This window comes from Pterocles gutturalis, unplaced genomic scaffold, assembly GCF_000699245.1.
Source record: "Pterocles gutturalis isolate BGI_N339 unplaced genomic scaffold, ASM69924v1 scaffold2312, whole genome shotgun sequence".
NCBI lineage: Eukaryota > Metazoa > Chordata > Aves > Pterocliformes > Pteroclidae > Pterocles > Pterocles gutturalis.
This window is the reverse complement of record NW_010114963.1, coordinates 1,519-24,926: the sequence shown is the minus strand read 5'-3', so window position 1 is coordinate 24,926 and position 23,408 is coordinate 1,519. Positions and strand designations below refer to the sequence as shown.

Sequence of the window (23,408 nt, the reverse complement as noted above, 5' to 3'; positions counted from 1 at the left end):
CATTCTTTGACTATAGTAAGTGACACACTTTTTTAAACACTGTTCTTGCTACTTGGTAGTTATTACAGAAGTGACTAGTCCACCAATGTTATAGTTTCAGTTTTGCTTTGGGTGTTTCATTTGTTTGTTTTTTAATTACCCTAGTTATTTCATTTTTTTTAAATCAAAGTCTTGCACTTTATCTACTAATTGGCAAGACATAGTTGAAATGTAATTTATGTGTAACAGTAACCTTTGTGCCCATTTAGCTATCATTTCTTAATCCACTTACATGCAAATAGAAAGTATCTTCTTTTCATGCAACTATGTAATTTGTGTCTTTCATACCAGGGAATCTTGCTTTGGATTATATACAGAAGCCATCTGAAACACTTCTATGACATTTGAAAAAATGTTGGAATAGTTATAGCAATAAAAATTAACCATAATTATCCAGTCTTTATACAGTAACCAAAAAGAGAAATACTTTTTTCACCATAACAAACAGCATATCCAGCAGAAAAATCTGACTTGAGATATCTTTTTAATGGAAACAGGTGTTAAGAGAATTTAATTTCATCATAGAAGTGAGACAGTGAGGATAAGGACTGCCAACAAGTGTTCTATTTAGTTTTAATTCCGAAAGGTACTCTCAAGGATGTCGAACCAGAAATGAATAATAAAGACCTGTACGTTTCTTTGACCCAAGTACATACTAGCATTTACTTTTTAGAAGTTGCAACTATATTAAATTTGCTTATAGAAGGATACAACAGGCATAGCCACAGATTACCACGAGAATTTGATCACTTCTGACCAACAGCTAAAAAATGAGGGGAAAAAATGGTCAAGGGATTTTGATTGTTCCTTGTACATGCCACAAAATGAACAGAAATTCCCTTCAGACCTGTAATAAACCCCTCACCCCTACTTCAATTCCCACATAAAGATGAATCAACAAAATTAAAATATTGTGCTGTTTTATTGGTGTAAAAATCACACAATTGCTAGTTCTGATTCTGCAGAGATACATCCATGCAGTTAAACATCTATGATCCCACAGCCAGAAGAAGCCATTAAATAGAATATCTGCTGTTAGTCAGCAATTAATGCAAATTTACATATGAGATCAAAAGGTGTGTATCATACAATATACAACAAATCCTAATACAGTACATCAACCTGAAAAGCAGGATACACTCAGGGAACTCTGTTAATAGTGAAGCCTGTCTATATGCCAGAGAAATAAGGCCTGGAAACAAGATGACAGAAGGTACCCCAGAATTCCTAAGAAGCAAACTGTTCATTTTTTGTTTTTATTTATTTTGCTGGGAATTAGAAGTTCATAGAGGTATTGACACATTACTTGACAATACAAAATTTGTTACAGTGAAAACTGGTGGATGTGATCTGTTATTAAAAGGTAATGTGTGAAACATGCAATTACAGGTGGTGCTTAGGTAATGTGTAATTAATGTTGGGGATTTACACCCAACTCTTTTCACAAAAGGAAGGACTGAAAAAGGTCTGTTTGTCAGACTAACAATTGTACCATAAATCTTCATATGCATGCGGATGAATCAGGATCATGAATGGATAAAATGTGAACACCTGGCAATCTGTGGTTACATACTCTATAATGTATGCAACAAAACCAAAATCAAAAACAGCTGATATGGCAAACAGCCTGCAAGAATTCTGTCAACCTGAATAAGTTGGTTTATTGCAAAGAGGCAGGCTTTCTAGAATTGTGAATGACTTTCCAATTGTGAAAGGCAGCCTGGGAAGTAACATTGGCTGATGACAGATTACTAGTTTTTCTATTTTCTGGCACAATAAAATAAATGCCATAGCAAAAGAAGAGTTTATGTGCTTAAAGTCAATTGATTACCAATTCTCTTCTGCAAAGATGTTTCAATGGGAAAAAAGGAACTACTAAAAAGTTCCAGTTGGAAGTTTTGTCAGCAAACTGCAAACTCGAGTCCAACAAAGGCCACGGGTGCCCACAGAAAATGATGTGAGAGGCAGTGTCACATTCAAGGAAAAAAGTTGTTTTTTTTTTTCTCTGTACTGAAATTAAAATACTTAAATACAAAAGTGGACAAACTGACAAAACAGAACCACAACATTTAATGTAGAACAGAGTGCACTGAGCTAGACGCATGGATCTTTAAATAGGCTTTGAAACCAATACCCCTTTCAATATTAGTAAATTCACAGTTAACGGCAGTAGGCTTAGAGGTGAGAGAAGGGTCGAAGTTGTTCCAGTTGGACTTCCAGGGAGATTCTCTCTTCAAGAACATCCTACAAAAGAAAGATTTTTCTACTGACTGTCCACAGAGAATTAATATTAAACATTTCCTCATGCGATCAAAACTGGTAAAGGTCAGTTTCAGTTTTGAGAACTAATGGTCAAGTCTCTTCTAGAATCTGGAGAACTCTTCCTACAATCTGAATAGAAGATTGGCATCTGAACAGAAGATTGGCTAGCTAGTAATTACTCATAAATGAAAATCAATGCTTTGCTCAAAGGTGAAGCCATTTAGTATTTCTTCATTCCCTTCAAAACACGCCAAACCACAAAGCTGTAACCAGCTGAAAACTCAACTATAATATATTAAAGTGAAGTCTAAAATATTATGGGGGTAAAAGCTCTCATTTCAGTCAAAGGATTTGAAACTCGCTATTTTTACCCCCGGTTTTTTATCTTATGTGAATTTTATGCACCTTGACTCTCATAAACAGTAACAAGTGAAATTCAAGCTTGATAGTATTTAAAAGGGCCTATCTTCCAGTCTAGACAGTACCACATTAAAAAAAAATCTTAAATGTAAACATGAATTAAATAACTTTATAATTAAAATTATATATCTTAAGGTAAGAAAGATGGCAAGAAAAAGATGTTCAGATTGTGCCTATAGATAAATACAAAACGATAATAGGTGACCTAGATAAACAGATGACTATTGTTGTTCTTAAGCTGCAAGTTTTTTGTTCCTGATTATTATATTTTTTACAAATATTTATAATTAAGACTTTAAGGTTTGCATTTTCCTTCAGGAAGCAAGCCACTTCAGCTGCTCTTCTCAATATTGCTTTTAAAGTATCTGATGACCACAACAGCCACCCTGAATTATTAATACTAAGTTAAGATTTCTGCTTTTTTATTTTTAGCGTAGCTGAAAGAAAGTCAATACATTGAAAAATATGTTTTGAAGTAGTAAAAGCATCCTTTGTAATTTCACAAAGCTTGTCACAATTAGGTATATTCTATGACAATAAAAACAACTAGGTATTTTATATCAATAACCTCTACTGTGTACCTCATTGGTTTGCAAGGGTGCCTGTTACTGTGCAACACTAACATCTTGCCCTCTCAGGCTCTTCTCTTAAATAGACAAAGATTATGGAATTACCTTTAGTTGCTGCTGTAGTTCACTATTCAATCTGGCCAAAACAGTGTTGGTTTCTTTGTTACGTCTGATTGATGCCTGAATTGCCTTCTTGTCTTTCCCCACTGATCTGAGGATATATTTGAAATATTGTAATAAGTCATTTTGTTGCTTATGTAAATATCTAATTTATAGTCCCTCTTTTTTAAACGAGCAGAATCCTCTCTTCAATTTTTTGTAACTTGTTACACTGTTATTTTCCCTCTTCTGCCTGATGCTATTAACTTGGCTCACATGAAAGCCACATATACTTGGTTTCAATTAAAGAGCAAGAAGCACATTTTAAAAACCTGTCATAATCATTTTCTGAAGTACCAACATACCATACCACATTGATTTACCTCAAAGTGACTAATGTAATAATCTACTTTCATGTTAGGACACAAATACTATACATTTTGCTTCATAGTGACCACTATTTAAAATCAAACACTACATCTTAATACTTCCATCACTTATTTCCAACATACTTGCAGAAGTTAAAAAAGAGTTCACACTCCAAAATTCAAGATCTCTAAATGGTCTGTTGGTAGTAGAGGCTTCAGGATGATCTTGTTTGAAAAACAAAAACCTTTAAACTGTTAAATTAATCTAATCCAAACACACTGAAATTGTTTGCAACTCCTAGCACAGAAAGCATGTATGCTGTTTAAATACCAACTTTCCAGTAACAGATGTATTTATACACTTCTTGGGTTACCTAGGAATAGATGGCTGTGAAGCAAGAACAGCAGCTATGACACCTGTTTTCTGTGTATGTTCCTCAGCTTCAGGTCTTAGCTCATCTTCTGATTTTAATCTTCTGCGAATAGGCTTTGGTGGTGGAGCAAGAGGGGTAGTGCCTTTACCCTGAAGAGGAAAACACAGTCTATTAGTTCTCACAAACTGCATTTTACTTTAATTACAACCTGGTAATTTGTTTGTGTTACATATTCTTTAAACCAGTTAGTGAGCTACCTGAATTTACAACCCTTCAGATATTTTCTGATGGACATCTAGCTGCATTCTCATATGGTCTGGAAAAAAAATTAAGTACTAAATCCCTCTCCCTGGTGAAAGGCAAGTAAGTTGCTACATACTGACAAAGAACTGTGCAAGCAGAAACACCATGGTACAGCTAACAACTGCAAATACACAACATCTCAGAGCAAGCTTTCCCCTCAGTAATTATGTGTCTGTGACAAATAAAGCTACAGTTAACCAAGTTCTGTACTAAAAGTTTTACTATTTCAAAAACTGTAACACTTACAAGTATCTTATTTTTCTGCTATTTTAAGAACAAAGTTAATCATGAACACCACCTGATGCAAAAATTCACAATACATGTGCCTACTTTAGCACATAGAATCATAGAATCATTAAAGGATCATCAAGCCCAACTGCCAACCCAACATCATCTAATCCACTACACCATGTCACTAAGCACCTCATCTACACGTTTCTTGAACACCTCCAGGGATGGTGACTCCACCACCTCCCTGGGCAGCCTGTTCCAATGCCTGATCACTTTTTCAGTGAAGAATTTTTTTTCTAATATCCAGCCTAAACCTCCCTCGGAGAAACTTGAGGCCGTTTCTTCTTGTCATATCACTTGTTACTTTAGACAAGAGGCCAGCACCCACCTCACTACAACCTCCTTTCAGGTAGTTGTAGAGAGTGATAAGGTCTCCTCTCAGCCTCCTCTTCTTTAGACTAAATAACCCCAGCTCCCTCAGCTGCTCCTCATAAGACCTATGCTCCAGACCTATGAAAAGACCATATTGAACCTATGAAAACTGGGTTCAAGCGGAAGCATATACAGTTGCTGTTGCAAACCGAAACAGACATATAATTTCATATACATCAGATAACAGCACTCTCCTTCCAAGTGTATGTTACATACCGCATTAGTGGGGACATTAGCAGGTGCTTTGTCTTCAACTCTTCCATCTGCTTTGGCAACTCTAAGAGAACTTGCAGAATCAGAGGGCTTTTCAACCTAAGGGGATATAAACTATATTTAGAAAACTACTTCTTAACAAATATTTCATTCAGCAAGAGCTGGAATAAATAGAAGTATGCTGTGTTTCTGACACATGAACACAGTTAACACCTAAAATTCCAGTTCAAGTCTTCTAAAGAAGCACAAGCTGGAATACAACAATATCTGCTTTGGAGCAAAACCAAACTAAAACTGTCTGGGTCACAAACACTGTTTTGGCCTGGGAGCAGCTTACAGGAAAGACACATAATAAAAATACGTATTTATAGAATCAATAGTCAGACCTGTCTTTTGACAGAGAAATTTAAGATTAAATACAGAATCTAAGATCATTATGAAAAAAAGACAAGACAGTTACTTGAAAGTACTCAAGCATTGTACTCCAGATACTGGAAGACCTCTGAATAAAGTCAAATCCCCAATGTTACGAGGCACCGTACAGTACAAAAGAGGATGTGGCCTGATGATAAACTACTACAGCTGTTTCTGCTATTACATCACCACCATTATCTATTTGTTACTGTCAAAGGTTAGTCCTTCCAATGGAACACAATGCAACTGTTCCTCATCAACCTCAATGCAAAACAATCAGCAAGCTTAACTTAAGCAGTTTTCAGTGGCAGCTTAAGCTAACATAGCTGATTTTGCAATGAGGTACGTGGAGAGGGCTCAAATGGTTCTATGTCATTGACCTTCCTGAGAAGGGAAAGAAGAACAGGCTGTTTATAGCCAGGAGAGCTTTAAAGCATCACAGGTACTTTTGCAATTGAGGATGCAGACGTGCCCCTGGGAATTTACAATCTGGATGAAGGATACAAATTATGAAAGGAAAACATGAAGTAACTCATGTAATAGCAGTAAGCTGCTATGACATTAATAGAAATAAACTCTGAAGCTTCCAAACTTTTAAGTCCTGTGTCTGTAGCAGGAACCAAGGTTTTATAAACACCTCTAATGATCTGTTACAGAACAATGCCAGAGCTCTATTCACTTTAGCTGTTTGTCCAATGGCTTTGAACAAAACCAAATTAATGAAGTTTTAGTATATGTTTACAATACTTGATAGCCATCTCATTTATTAAGACAGACTACTTGAAAACTTACCAGGAAGTCATTTGGAAGGCTGGCAAGAGTGAGCAGAAGAAAAGTTTTGCTTGAGCTAAGTCTTAAATGCATCAACACAATTATGTTTGTGCACACATATGCTAATAAGTACAAAATAGTTTGAATTACATTCAAGAACTGAGAAGAAGATAATTCCTTCTGCCTACGTATCTGGCATTTACTAAATAAGTGTAGCAGTGTGTAATGTAATAGCTTTCTAGCAATGGATTGGGATGCCACAAAAATAATCCCCATTGAGTTCAAACAGTAGAAGTTGGTTTCAACAAAGTCACATAATTATTGGTGGCATTAAGCAATTGACAAGTTCTTCACTTGTGCTCACCTGCAAGACTTCTGAGTGTGTTTCAATTTCATCTTCTTCCTCTTTGTTTACACCTGAAACAGCAAATGCCTCAAACTGGCTAAAGTCTGCAAAATTTGGCTGTTCTGGTATTTGTTGAGGTGAGGTACTGGTATGAGCTATTAGGCCTTCAGCATCTACTGGGCGATGCATATGAGGACCTGCACCCTGCGAGAAAATAACAAAAATATTTAGTGACGTTCTTAACATAGTTATCTGATGCAAAGGATCTCCCCAAACAACAGTTTGTGACAGAAGGTTAAAGATTATTTGCCTTTTTGGTGGACAAATATTAATGTCCTGTCTGTAGGACAAAGTGCATCTCATCCAAGACACAAACAGACCACTCTCTGTGCTTATAAAACTATAGAGAAATATTTAAGAGAAAAGGAAGTTCAATCTGATGTGCTATTATCCAGAGAATGAGACCAAAGATGGATGCACTGTAGGACTACCTAGACTCATTGGACAGTAGATGTTTCTGCTGTAACACAGTCCAGCTTGGCTCTGTCAGGCTTGATACAGATTTTTAGTCTAGTTCCATAGGGAAACATGCTTATGTGATCACACTGTGTGGAATATGTCTGTCACCGTACCCTCTCCTTGCAGATGATTTCTGGATCCACTGACTGACTTCAGTTGGTGGTAACTCAGATTCTAACAAGTAGCTGCTGCTGAAAAGCAACTGAAAAGCAATTTTATCTGTCTGCACACCAGTTGAAGGATTCAGCTGGTTGAGACAAAGAAAAAACAACTTTTGCAGGATTTGTTTTCTACCAAATCAGCTAACCGAACTGACTCAGACCGGGACTGCAAACATCACCAAGTTATGACAAATGAAGAAGTGGGATCACTCCGTTGGAGAGCAGGCATGTTACGTACAACTATACTCTGTGCCAGACAGATAGAAGACAAACACTTATTTCGTAAAACTTTGAAAGATTGCTCTCACAGTCTGTGTTATGGCCTATTAGCTATACAGGGACAGGTAAAGAAATGTGAAAGTGTAACTTCCCTCTCTCTCCTACAACTCAGAGCTTCAGAGCCACTCATTCCTCCTCAATCTCTACTTTAATCCCTTCCCACAGTTCCACCAGAAGCAATTCTTTATTCAGGAAAGGCCAACATTTGCCTATAGTGTAGGTTTTGCCATCATTCACACCCTGGTGGTTTCAAAAAATACCAAGCAATACTACTCATTTTAGAAGCAAATTAAAATTCAGAGTTAGATAAAAATGATGCATCAAGTTAAGAGTATGATTTTTCAAAAGTGACATCACCTGTGAAGGCTGTGGTCTTGGAGGCACTGCAGGGGGATAGGCAACAACTCCAGCCTGTTGCTGTCCTGTAAAAGAGTCATTGTGTTTGGCCAAGATTGTTACTCTTCACATTACAGTGCTATCTAATTTTTTGACTTGTCAACATGAAGAAAGCTTGCATTTTTCCTACATATCAACTTGTCATATTGAGGACCATAACTGTACTGTCATTTCCTTTCAAATTTGCAAAAAGACAAAACAAGGAATCAGAACATGAATCTTGTCCTTTGTTCCATCTGAAAGTACAGACACGGTCATACTTTTCTGATCCTAGTTCTTTTTTTCTTTCACCCTCATTATATGCTCTTAACATCTTCTCATACTTTGTCATCCTGAATTGAAAAGTACTGACAAATCAGAAGAACAATAAAAACTCTTAAGCAGAGCATCAAAAATGACCTTTAGTCATTTCCTTTGAAGTGAAATACTTCACACCCATCTCTAATACATCTGATACCAAAAGAACTCCTCTTGAAAACTCACTGGCAGATGCAATTCGTTGCATGTGGGTACACTACCAAATGTTATTTCCTGACTTTGCTTCCACATTCATCCGAAGGACTACAATGCCAGCGTTCAGAATTTAATTCTAAATTATCTGTTTAAAGCGAAGTGGAGTACAAATTTTAATACAAACTGTAAGAGTGCCAACATTTTCATCTTTTTCATTCAGAAGCAGCGTTTTAAAAACACACTTTAAATCTTTCTTCAGATGAAAACAACCTGTCTGCTTTAGGAACATATGTGTTGAAAATTAATATACATTAGGAACACAGTATATCTACCTGGGGTAACTGAGAAGGATCTGTTCATATCTAAAGATGATGATCGAGAATGAGAAGGATGAGGCCTTGGAGGAGGTGGCGGTGGTGCAGTGTTATCTGGAGACGTTCCTGAATGTGATCTGCAAAACATATAAGCTTCTGTAGTGATTTTAGGCAGCTACAAGAGAACTAGAATTCAGAAGTTCTCCAAAGTATGCAATTAAAAAAATCAAGTTTGACTGACGGAAAAGAGCCTGATTGCCATTGATTTTGAAGATTGTAAAATCAGTTTTAGACTTCTGGTATTCTTTGATTTCACTATTTTTATATATGTTTTTATATTTCTATTTACTTAAATCTCCATTATCCAAATTATTCTTTTATTACCACAAGTAATTTATCTTTGGGAAACCAATAGCTTGACACACATCCCAAACAATGATAGTTCATGAACAGAGAACCCTACATATGGTAATCCTATCCAGATGGTAGTCACTGTAATTTGCAAAGTATTTAAGATGTAGTCAACATCCTGATTACGTTGTAAATGGGTGACGTTCAATGTCATTGAAGAAGAATATTAACTTTTTGTTGAACCAGTCTCCATGTACATCAAGCTTAAGGAGTATCTCAGTGTACAAGATAGCTATCTAATTCTCTGCCTGAAGTCTTCCAAATCTATAGACTTGATAGCATCGTCAGAAATTTTAACTCATTCTTAGGTAGGATCACCATCTAGTGGATACCTGTTGTAAGTTCATCGAGCACACATTCAAAAAGGACAGAAGGATGAAGTACTGCACAAAGTGCCATTTAAGTGGGATTTATTGTATACAGAATTCTTGTACCATTTCCATTTAAAAACAGTTTGCAGAAACTTTCAAACTAGTCCAATTCAAGAAAGATTTACTGAATCACTGACATAAGTACTGCTACTCTTTTACTGAACTCATAAGTGATAAAATCTTTTCTACAACTGACTTGTGTAACATTTTTCTATAACTATCATAAGATACAAAACTAGGAGAGATAAGAGGTACCTAAGTTTCACACAAAACCTGAAATTCCCGAATGTGCAAATCTAGACAGAATATTCAGTTATCACAACAGTAAAATTTGCTTTCTTAATATACTCTCCAGGACAATGCTTCTGTAACACTGTGTAACCCTCCAGCTGATGAAATACAAATCTAATTACACTGATTCATAGGGTCATCCCTCTAGCTAGTCTAGTATAAAAGGCACAAGAAGGATTAAAAAAGGGAGAAAGTGGTTTAAAGATACTCCTGAAGTATCATTATCTGACATAGCCTTGCCAGTTTTTGGTTTCTGAAAATACCAAAAGTTAAGAACAATGTCATCTCTACAGATAAAGTTGCAACTGGTAAGAGAGATCAGTGGAAGGAAGTAAAAGAGGAAGTGGGAGAAAAATTTCCTGGGTGGACACTGCCAGAACTGCCAGATCTGGACAGAAGCTACCTGTTCTCTAAAGCAGTAGCTCATCAGAAAGCTCCACTCATCTATACAAGTTCAGGAAGAGAACCCAACCCAAAATCAGAGATGAAAAGAACATGTTGAAACCATCATGTGCAAAAACATACATAGAAGCAGGCCAGACAATCAAATTTGCCATTAAGTAACAATGGAGGAAAGCATTTTTCAAGCTGCTGTTCTGAGAAGTAATTGCAAATCTTTCTTTGCTATTGAAGTCACCCTAATTATTTTTGTTTTGAAACTTACCTCTGAAACTGACTGTAAGATGGTTAATGGCGTAGCTGGTTTTTAATCCTATTCAGGCAGATTTAATGGGAAAAATTAGCACCAGCTAGTACAGCACGTTCTCTTATATCAAATGATGCAGTAGTTGGTTATGTGCTTACATAGCTTCCTCCAGTTCCTTAATTTATGTTGGGCCTATGACTGTTCTTCATTTTATAAAAGCCCATTATCAAAAGAGATTGAGTTACTGCCATGATATTTCTAATTTATGTTTTATTCTTCTTTTATACTACAAAGTCACAAGGTCCTTCTTCATTAACGCCTAATAGATATTTTTAAAAAGAAAAATATAAAAAAACCTGGTTTCAATTAACATCATGATCTCCTGTGCTTACATTCCCTTGTGTTTAAGGAAAGTCTTTTATCAAGATTTCTGACTGAACGTGGAGTTTCATTTGATTGACCAGTACCAAAGAACTTTTTAGACTACATTATTATTTTGAACTTTCACTTCACACATTTACAGGATGAGCATACATTGTTAATGCATTAGAAAACAGGCTGCCTCCAGATTCCCGAGTGTTAAAGAATCTACTCAGCCATCATGTCACAAGCTAGTTGTCAAACAACCAAAAGCTCAGAACAGGCTTCTTTAAACACCTTTTATTTATTTTTACAGTTGCTACCCTACTGACCGTTGCCGCGTTACAGTGCTTCCAATTTGCTCCGGATCTGAAGTATAGGAGTCCGAACTGCTGTAACCATCTGCTGGTAAAAGAAAGTACAAATTTTCATATTTGTTTGGCATCATTAATATACCCTAACAGATATAGGTAATATATAACTTCAAATATCCAATTCTTATTTTTCAAAAAGGTTTATGTCCTTGTATTGTTTCCCTGTAAGGTATCATCTCAGCAGGATTCAAAATCCTTGAGTCTGAATAATTGAAGTAACTAACACAAATGAACTCCCCTCCCCCAATACTATGCATTGTTAGCCACCCCTGGGATGTGCTGAAGAGTATACAACAATAATATTGTATTTAAAATACAAAGTGTATGTTTCATAAGCAATAATTTTAAACACTTGACATTCTATCACTTCAACAATATAGCCAACAAGAGTAAGGGACATGAAAGGAAAAAAAGGAAGGAGTAAGACATGCTTGATTTTAGAAATACTGAAGGACTGTCATCAACCTTCGAAGTCAGAAAAAGGAAAAAAAAATGTGTACAGTACACAGACGAACCCAGTAGCTTTGCTACTACTGTAACTTCTGTATCTTCTAGGCTGGTAGTCAGCTCTGTTGTGGACAAAATTTTTTTAAAATCTTTCAGCTTTTGGTTAAGGCAACCTATAAAAATGAAAGATGCTACTATAGCATCACATAGACAGTTTCCTTAAGGACATCCTTACCCTTAAAAGCTGTGTAAATCTCAAGGTTTTTTCCTCAGAAATGGAGTCTCACCAAAATCACAATATTTGTGTAGAATGAATGTAGACATAAAAATGGATCTCAGACTAATTTATCACAAGGTATGATTCCAGACCACCTGGTAAAGCACAATTTAAGGTGGCAAGTCACTGGAGCAATGAGACTCACCTGATTAGTTATCAGTAAAGAGGAAAATTCTACTCAATAGCATAAAGATTTTTCTGAAACACCTAGTCTCAAAGGATTACTTTAACCTCCTAGGACACTAAAGTTTTCAAAAGTGTTAAGACACACCAAACAAGACTCAGAGATGAGAGTCCTGCAAAGATTATTCTCCTGTTCAGCAAGGTGCATTCTTACCTGTTACTTTTTTTTTTTTCTCCTTAAAACCACAGGTGCATTAATCTAGTGAGGTCAGCTAGAGACCTGTACCATGCATAGTCAGCTGAGGAATACCTTATTTCATGTTAATATCAGAATAGAAGTTATTTTGCAGGTTTACAGATGTGTCTCTATTCAGTGAGGGCTACAGAGAATCTAAAAAATCCTATCTATATACACATTCTTAAAAAAAAAAAAGCAACATAAATGACTACCATGAGATAACATTTAAGTTTTCAAGTGAGAAAACTAAGTTTTAAACAATCCAAGTATCTCTTGTACTGAGTGTATTTCTCAAGCCATTCAGGATGTAACATAACCTAGTCAAACAAGAATTCATGTAATCATGCTTCTAAAGAGGAAAGAGTAAGCCCTTCTGGACCAAAATGTTTTACACCATTTCAGTACAAAACTACTGGGTTTACACTGATAATAGAAGTATTTCTAAACCAATTTCAAACACATTTGGACAATAACCAATTTTAATGGTTATATAAGGCAAAGGATGTAGAAAATTAGATCAGAAAGTGCTTTGATACTTACTAACTGTATTTCCAGCTGTAAATTTTACAGATGAACTCATTTTGTTTTCTTCTGGGAGATCAGGTGGTTTTACAAGTAGTGGGCTAGTAGGGTTAGCATGATCTAGATGGAAAAACAAGCCCAATAAACAAATGCATTCAAATGAGTCTTTACTTCTGATGCCCAAGAATTACATCAGTTTTCTACTCTTATCAGAAGTGCTGTACTCAAGACTAAAATAGTTGTATTTTAACACTTTTGGTGTATGATTTATTTTAACTTTGAAATTTTACATTGTAATCGAGTTATTTCTGTTTCTTAGTGTTAAGAGTTGGGAATCTTCACCTATTTACAAGGCTAAGGAAATTTTAAAATAAATGTCATGGCAGAGGGGTTGGAACTAGATGATATTTAAGGTCCTTTCCACCCCAAACCATTCTATGATTCTATGTTGTGGATCCTTGTTTATTCTCATATGCTGAAGACTGTGCAGGAGTTAACAAGAGTTTAGGAAATACTGACATATTAGGACACATCTGTAAACTGACACTCCACTATTCCTCATGGAAAATTATCAAACCATCTTGCTTATTTTTGTCCAGAGTTTACAAAAGATTTTTAAAAAGGCTTGCCAATACTCCCAAATGCTGTCATGTTTCAAAATAATAAACTCAGTATTTCTGACCACAGTAGAACAAGCTTTATCAATGCAGGCTATGTTCTCCATCTTCACAGTCTCCTTCAGTTTTTAATAAGGAAACCTAGACATTCTCCTGGAGGCCCAAATCAAATCTGTATCATGATGCTCCTCAACTACTCCAAGCAATGATCTCCTATAGATGGTGCAATCCTCACCATAGCAAATGGTCAATTCAAACTCTGCGCCTATCTGAACAGTTTTCTAATTCTTAACTCAGAAAACCTCATTATTTCTGCTGGTTAAAACTCCAGATATATTCATATAAGGAGAAGGAAAAAAGTCAGCATGCTTAAGGAAGCAAAACAACTCTAATTTTACAAAACTTTCCACACTAGCAAGAGAAAATATCCTACCACTTCCAGTTCTTTTAAGCTCCATTTCTTGCATGTGGATTTTGCTTGGAGTCATTCTTATGGGGACAGGGTGCACAATTGCAGTGTCCTGTGGAAGAGATGAGAGTTAAGTGATGCTAATCTAGCTTTAACTTTTTCTATTAAGAGTCTCTGACACCATGCCATTTCTAAACAAAATTTCGGAAATTGACTTGTAACCTAGCATACTACTTTGAAAGGGCACTAGAAATGCTTCTGTAGATTACTGTGCTGTAAATAGGACCTGAATCTTACCACCTCTCCACCATTTCTGGCATACCAGATATTTGTTACTTCAAGTGCATCTTCAAAAAAAAAACAAAACAAAAAAAACCCCAAACAAAACACCCCTTCAAAATTCCATTCCTTGGCTTTACTTATGAAGCCTCAGAAAGTTATGGCCTCTTTAAATAGTATGCGTAATTCTCTAAAAAATAGGTACTTTGTAGTAGTTTAAGACAAACAGTTTCAGGAACCCTTAAAACAGAGGAATTTTCTAAACTTTAGTATAATAAATCCTATGGAATACATCTCGAGATAGGTGTTGACCTTACACTTAAGGCGTTTTCTTCGTAGTTCAGACAAAGGATGCCTTTTTAATGTACTATACAGACAACCCATTCCATTTGGTTTGGAGATTGAGTGTAAATAGCCTAAAAAACAATCTTGAAACTTCTAAGTTTGTTCACAAGTAACCTAAAAATAGAGATAGCTGTTTGAGGTTTTTTTTTACTGTCATCTATATTCGGAATATATGAACTGGCAGAATGACAGCACAAAAACCATCCCAGATTATCTTCTGTCCCTAGAAATAACAAGAAGTTTCAAAGCTACCCTTGTATCAGAATTTTAATCTGAGTACTCAAGCAGATCAATTTCACCAATACATTTAATATTTTCTAAAACTGTTTAAACTGACTTGCACTACTCTTGTTGCAAATATAAGCTTTTAAAACCACTATACAGTCACAGCTCAAACACTCTTGTCGCACCAGGCTTCAGTTAAATGTATTTTTATGTAATGTATTAATTCAGATCATGAATCCAATTTTGCACAAGACAACATGTTACCAACTTTCACTTACAACACGCAAATTACGTTCCTATACTGGGGGATGAATGTACCGTTTTACTCCTTCCACTTATCTTTTACCTCCAAAGCAGCTGCTTTTCCAACAAAAAGAGAAAAGAACTCGTCTATGAATTTACTCTTTAGTTAGTTATTAACAACTGCTTGAGAAAGCTGATTCTCTCCTCTGGGAAAGCAGGAGTTGTTCAATAAATCAGTCTCATGCATTACTGTTGAGACTGCTAAAATAAGAAGTTTGCATGCTGCCTCTGAAAATTTGCTGTAATTTGTTCTTTTTTTCATATAAAAATAAAGACTCTGACGTATCTATTCCTGAAGTCTGTTACCTCGAGAAGGATCAAAGACATTCACCATTCTTTAAAATTTTTTGCAACTACAAGCATTGTAAGAAAATGACTCAAGAATGTGATCTTCCAATATATTTTTTGTATTTCTACTGAATTTGTTTATACACACACACATACACACACACACATACGGCTATATATGAGTTTTCTATATATCACTGTTCTACTTTTTAGATTATCAACGTATGGAAAAAAATGACAAACTTCAGACTTCGATCATTTAATAATTATGTGTAAAAATAAATTACTATCTTATTGTGGAAACAAGACAGTGATAGCTCTTCACTGTCAAGCAATTATACACAGCAAGAACCAACTATAAACTGACTTAATTAAAATATAAAAAGTCTCTCTTAGCTGAAAAAGGGCTGGTTTTCACTTTAAGTATTACATTTTCATTTGTTTTGAATGTTTTTCTAAGGGCAATTCTGAGCACAGGGAACAGTGTAGCTTGAACATCTAGAAATGCTATTTCCACATAAATATCACTCCAACTGGAGCACTGATGTAGTTAATATAGGTATATTTATGTATTACATCTTTTTAGAGGAGATCTTTTTAATACTAAAAGCAGTTAAATATGTATTATGTACACCTATTATATTTTGTTATATAATCAAACTGACATTAACACTGTAATTAATTAAAATAGACACTAACAGTGGTAATTAAATCTGTAAGAAAACCAGGATGAAAGTGGCAGCTGAATACTTAAGTAATTTTAACGCATTTCAGAACTGCTTCAATGTCACATGCTGTGAAGTTCAAAACCAGCAGAACTGGAAACACTGCAGCAAATTTCTGGTTCCCAAACTTGGCAAGATATTTAAGGACATAATCCTTCAGAGCACTCCTCACCAAGTAACGCATTAGCATAGCACAGAAAACTAGAGAAATACTAAAAGCCTTATTAATAAGTAACTTGGTGGAAACAGGAGTATGAATTACCACACCCATTAAAGCCCAGTAGCTCTTTCAGCGAAGTTGGCATTGTCAACTCTTAAGAATTTGTGCAAATCAAGCTCTGCAACTTGAAAAAACCAAAACATCACTGAAGACAAAATCTAAAACAGGACTGGTTTATCACTGGGAGTGGCCCTTGCATTAACTTACAAGTATTTTCAAAAAAACATATTTAAATATGTTGTGTAACACAGGTTTTGATAGCAGTGTTGTAATACATCAAAATCAAGGGAAAAAAGCATTCTTTGCACTCAGATCTTAAATATAAGCAGTACTAGAAAATTTATATTCCTAAAATAAGCAAAAAAAATTAAGAAGCCTGCCACCATTCCCCAAAAAGCAGTCCATGGAATCATGCATAACAGCTAAATACAATTAATGGAAATTCAGTGTTAATAAAATTAATTTCAAACAAGCAAGCTAAGTGATTGACTTACAGGATCAGCTGGTGCAATGTTAGAATCAAATTGGGTCAGAGTTTGTGAGCTTGAAGAGCGTTCGCTAAATGTCTCCCACTGCTGAACAGACAGAGGAGAGAAGTCAGCATGATGAGAAAGATGGGAGTAAAAGATCACTGAGGAGATTCAGCATAGTAGTTCAGAGGTTGCACTGGAAAGTAAAATATTTGCACTGGACAGTACTTGACTTGGGAAGCACACTAATACACATGAAGTATTTCCATTTCAGTCCGAGATTACTGTGCAACAGTTTGTTATCTGTCAATATTAACCTTTACATTGCATCTCATAATGAAGATACAGGCACACAGTCAACACAGAAATACCTTTAGAGTTCATGTTTGCCAATGAAAATCATACAAGTGAAAAAACTGGTTAAGCCATTCAAATACTGTAAAGATAAAATCACTGCCACATGTTGTGTATTTGTAACTATAAAATCCCCAGAAAGTTCCTCAACTTTGTAGCCACTGAGTTTCAAAGGTATTTTGTAAATGCTGATTTTTTAAAAAAATCCCAGGCAAATTAACACTTAGCAGAGTAATCCAGTTTCACCAGTTCAGCTTGCCAGTGCAACCCCTGAGAAGTGATTCTACGCTGTAAAAGAGTATTTTTTATAAGTCTAAATCACTGACAAGGCAAAGAATTAAATTAAAACATTCTGTCGATTGCTAAAAGCAAATAAGTCAATGTCTGAACAATTTTTATAAGATAGAGGCATGCTGTATCAATACATGGTTGTCAAGAGTCCTCATATTTAGTGAGTCAAGCTACAGCCACAACTAGATTGACAAAGTACCTAAATACATAAAATTAGTCTGTGATTCAGAAACCTGATTACAAATCACAATAGGAATGCTAAACTTGTTATAGTTTGATAAAATAGCAAGTAAATATTAATTCAGTTTCAAAGACTACAACAATAATTACAAATACAAAATTTTTAGTGCTCAGAAAATTTGACAAAAATTATGTTAGTATAATTGTGAAAACAAACCAGTATTCTTGTCCCATCTCTAGGCAAATCAATATAAAGGACTCCAGAAGATACAGGACAAACTATACAGTGCTAGTCAACCTAATCTCGTGCTTCTTTACACTGAACTATACTCTGTGAACGGCCTGTATGTGAACCTAGTCTAAAACAGTTATTTCAGAAATAACTATGGAAATTCCTAAATAACAGTTTTCAATCAGCAGAAATTATATCCAGAAAAAATAGTCTAAATTTCTAAGTGCTTATATGCACAGTGCCACTCCTTGTAGGGACAGAGCCCTTTCTCCTCATTTAAAACTTTAAATTAAGGCAAAGATTACGGGCTACTGTTCATATGGGTTTTCTGGGGGTCAGGTTTTTTAGTCTCGTTTTGGGGTTTTTTTTGTGGTTTTTGTTTGTGGTTTTTGTTTATTTTAAACACACAAAACTACCCCATTTATAGACAGAATACAACAAAACCTCTTCAGTAAGAATGTAAAGCTTGCCCCTTCTTAACCACTCTATCCCACTCCCTATCTTAAACGGGTCATCTCTGTGTCACTCTGACCCTTACTTAAGGGGCAGCATTGTAAGTAGTTTGGAGCCACACAAATGAGTTGAGTGAGAAACTTAATGCCCAGGTTCTGCCAGCCTTTCCCCTGATTTGGCCTCTTGCATTTACACAGCTGCTCATTTTCATGAAACATGCGTTAATATTTATTTTAGGACTACCACTACCCTTTTAAACTTGATTTGGCCAGTGGCTTCAAAGCTACCGGTGAGAGACTGACAAACAGACCACTTGATTACAGAAATACTGTTCCTTAATTTTTCAAAACTTCCAGAAAGGCATATATAGCATCTATGATATATTTAAGATCAATGCTAAAGTATTATTTTCTAGAGATGGGTGCTGAATTTACCTCTTATTCTACTCCTCTGAAGCCAAACTACAGGACATTTATTCCTTGTCCTCAGGCTCCCTAGCTGGACACAGACAAATGAGCACCAACACCTCCTGACTATTCTGAGGAATATTCTGTTTGTGCTCCATCCTGAAATATTACCAGAAGCTAAGGATCTACTGGACTGCAACTCAAACTCTGTGCAAGGTTTAAGAGCACTGACAACACAATTGATTAGCTAGGATAAAACTCCCACTAGCTGAAACTAAAATACTTGTCTCCTAGATTAGCAAAATCCTTCAAAAATATGTTCAAAAGGTTAATTACTAAAACTCACTGAACCATTACTAAAAGAACACCAAGACATTTGAAACAAAGTGTAAGAGTTGTGAACTCAAACACAAATCTCCATATTTGTGTCAAGGCTAATATGACCATATGATGCTAGGCTGTTTTAAAAAAAAATTTAACAGGCTTCTCCATTTTTTTAGGCTCTCCGAATTAAGTGCTCACACTTGAGACTGAATAGAAAAGACATCTGAAGTGAGAAAGAAATGACGAATGAAGAGATGAGAATGTGAAGCATATAGCATCCACAGTTAGGTGGATTTTCATGGTGCTCTTTATTCTGAAGTTTGAGATTGATGCCTTGGTCCATACTTGTGAGCTTACAGTAACTGAGCCTGGCAACTGGAGTCTAAAAATCAACTGTGAGCTAGAAAGAACAGGGTAATCAACAGTTCTGAAACTAACTGGGATGAAACTGCCTAGAAAAGCAGATGATCCAAAGACACATAGCTTTTTCAAACAATTTATTTGTTGATGACAGCTGTAAGAGGTCCAAGGAGGAAACAATTAGACTGGTGCCTGCAGTAATACCAGAAATTTTTTCATGGCATTAAAACCTTGAGGACTTTGACCTGACTCATGCTGAAAAGAAAATGCTGAGAAGCAAGAAGCATGCACAGCAGTAGAACTGAAAAATCAGAAATTCCCTTGTGTTAGAACAAAACACTCTTAATATTTAATAAACGTTCAACTCTTATTTTAGTAGAGTTAGTACTTGGTAGTATATATAGTGTGAGAACTTTTCCAAACTTCTTAAAGTTTTAGTAGATTTTCAGAAAGAAAATACCACATTATCTCTCTGAACAAAGTCAGTTTTCTAAGACAAGATATTGGCTGAGAAGATTTGTCATTAACTTTGTCCCACTGGTGCAATTATACTATTCAATTGGACTGAGTTGCATTGGACACTGAAGTAATCTGATCGATTACAATGAAATGTACCTAATGATTAGCTTATTAAATCTTTATTGCAAACATGAAGGTATGTATCAATGCAAATTTTAATACAGTTGCAGCTTTTACAGCTTTTTCAGCAACAACTGAATACCTGCTGTCCTCCCTCCTGAAACATAACTTCCTACCAGCAGTCTAAGAGTCACTCTACCAAACAGAACACTAGAATAATTTCCTACATTTTTTATTTGGTGAGACTGTGAGCCATCACTGTGAGACTAGCATTCAACTTTAAAAGGAACAGACTTTACAAAGTCCTTCCTCCTGAGAGACAAGGAAAATTTCCTCTGCTCCTAACTTTAATCCTAAAAACTTCCTTATTCTTTCACATTGACTCTCCTGTGATTTGGCTAAATCTTTTACTACTAATCTTCTATTCACTTGAAATCTAATGAAGAAAGAAGAAAGCCACAAAAAACTCTTTCAATAAGAGAAGCAGGTAAGATAATACTCAGCTACTGATAGAACTATCTTAGATGTTAAAGTTTTTTAGATTTTTCTTGAGAGTCTCAGATTATTGAGTTTTCCATAAATAGTTTCACTTCCCTACCCTCCCGCATCTCCTCCCCCTTTGCCCCCCATCTTATAATGAAAAAATAAACCCACATAATTTTTTTAGTATGGTTGCAGTCAGGAAACAATTTGAGTCCCTGAAGTAGGCCTTAGAATAAAACACTGGTTTATTCTAAGTCACAAAGGCAAAAATGTTAAAACAGAGCAACAAGAAAAACTCTAGGAATCAATCCCTTACAGGCTTTCTAAACAATGGACATTTCTGTGAGGGAAAAAAAAAAAAAAGATTGTTTGGTAGCTTCAGTTTCAAATTCTGACCAAACAGAGCTTTACTATGTAAGACTGCTTATACAGCAAATATGTATGGTAAAGGATGATAAAACAGCAGTACAATAACATCAAAAATTTAGCCAGCAGTTGGCTTCAGATTCAACTTCAAGTCTTTGCTTCCGAAACAAAACCAGAGATATGACTTCTGTATGTTACTGGTGAGATATTTTATATTTCAGGGTAAAATCACCCCCAGAAATAAGTCTCAATGTCCAGATCTGTCAGAAATTTATTTTGAAGTTTTGCAAAAGTGGTGGCTATAAAAGCCCTTCAGATTGAACAAAATAACCCATCCAAAAAACCACCCTAAAAGAAAAAAACCAAGATTTCAACTTCTCCAATAAATGATAGATCATTTTGTCATTAATATAAAGCTTAATTACCATTAATGACATTTTAAACAGTAGCTCAGTTCGCAATAAGACACACAAATTAGAAGGAAAACATTACCGTTTTTACAATTTAACATGCGTAGAACCTTCCTGTGTCTATTGTCCCGCTGAACTTTTTCACAATTTTGGTCAACAATACACTTATGATGAAATATGGATGCATACACAACTTAGTTATTGACTGACAATGAAATAACTCTTAAATAAAAGTGCTAACCTCACTGCTCTGATTCAATTCCGGCCAGGTCTGGTTTAGGGATGGCATCGATGGAGACTTGCTTGGAGGTGCCTCTGCTGGAGAGCTGGAGTAACCTACCTCACCAGTCTGCTCCCCAACTTCTGAAATGACAGGAATCACTATAAACCAAAATCATGGATTGCATTCAGTTAATTCTCAGAAGAGCTGTTCACATTTCATGGAAAGTGTAAAGTACCTTTTGGTTTAATCTTTTCCAAGCAAATAGTTAGCAGCAGACAAAAACCACTAATTTAAGTCAGATATACTATTTATTGGGTGCTACTCGTATTTTGAGGATCTTTCTAAGAATTGGACTTTGAAGATTTTTCTGTACCATACTATCTCCCAGAACTTTGTGTTTTAAACAGCATTTTCAGATTTTGATTACATGTAGAAACAAATATAATTCTTTCTTACACTGAGAAAGTAACTTCACACTAATGCACTGAGAAGTTTATCCTACAGAATAAAATACTTCCTTACATGAAAGGTTAAAGCAAAACCAGTATATCAATGCAAACACAAACCGAACATATGAAAACAGAGATTAAAACCATTCCCTCAGATTACTACCCAAAGAGTATTTTAAATTTTAAGCCTCCTTACTGAAACAATGCTGTTTCCCTTCACTACATTTTGCAAATTGAACAAGTCTAGCAGCTGTCACATTGCAACTGTGACATTGTTACTGTTATTTCAGTTTTCCCTGAGCTTTCAGCAATTACAGTCCCTTGCAGAAACACTCCTTTAGAGCTGTACAAATTTCCATGATACAGCACACATTTTTCTGTTCAAACTATAAGAGAATTGCGTAAATCTAAACAGTAGATTAAGCATTCTGCATAACATAGTAAAATCCTGCTTACAGTGTATTCTACTTTGCTAGATACCACAATACAAGCTAAAGTAATGCCTGGAAAGCCTCAAAAAACTGAAGTTCAGATTACAAATACATAACATAGGTAACAGGAAGAGTTGAAAGAGTGACTGCTAAGTAGATAGACATTAACTAGATGTTTGTAGTCTGAAGAGTTAAAACTCTGATGACAAAATACTGCAAGAGAAGAAAGATAGCTTAATTAAATTAGCATTTAAAAGGACTGCTTGATACATATGTGATACACTGTACCTAAAACTGATCAGAATTTATAAAAAGGACTGGCTTCAGGCTCCTGAAGGGCTGAACTCTGCAGCCTGTTATTCTGCTGTGACAGCTCAATACTCTATCTGAGCTGTCATCCATTCAGCAGAAACTGTGTGGCTTGTGGGAGTGGAGGAGGCGGGGATAGGGTGGTGGTGTATAAAAACTGTCACCAATAAAGTTTGAACTGGAAACACTTGAATAGTCAATGGTGACCAACTGCACCTTTGAAAACCAATAATCCATTATTGTCTCCAAAGTGCTGCTGGGGACAGCAAGAAGCACAGCCTAAAAAGAATAGCCAAAACACTAAAGTCCACAAAGAAATTAATTGTCCAATCTCGAGGTCAGGGGAGGATAAGGTGCTACTGACATGAAAAACACCACACACAGAAACCAGTAACTCAAATTTCAAAGGTCTTGTAAACTTCCTGTAGATCACCAGGCATCGAGACTTAATGCTCCTAAAATTGAGCCCAACACCTAGCATCCTGTACTACTGTCCTTTAGGGAAAACAGCTTTAGAAGTTACTCAAGACAGAAACTGCATCTAACACCTGCTTCAGGCAAAATGCATCTAACAATAAAACACAGGCTACATAAAGCTAATATTTACAGACACTACAATGTCACCAAGTAGTCAAGATGACATGCTGTGGTCA

At 35.7% G+C, this 23,408-nt stretch overlaps 1 protein-coding gene across 1 annotated transcript; it reads right to left on the bottom strand.

The window, feature by feature from the left end:
- Positions 1-1,302: 1,302 nt before the first annotated feature.
- REPS1 (RALBP1 associated Eps domain containing 1) lies at positions 1,303-23,034 on the bottom strand (the record flags this gene model as incomplete). Its single annotated transcript, XM_010074980.1, has 13 exons — positions 1,303-2,283; positions 3,396-3,501; positions 4,132-4,280; positions 5,314-5,409; positions 6,860-7,045; positions 8,158-8,222; positions 8,982-9,100; positions 11,375-11,447; positions 13,042-13,143; positions 14,074-14,161; positions 16,929-17,009; positions 21,585-21,724; positions 22,920-23,034. Coding segments are annotated over 13 exons (1,389 nt in total), but the record flags the coding sequence as incomplete, so codon positions are not given.
- Positions 23,035-23,408: the final 374 nt, after the last annotated feature.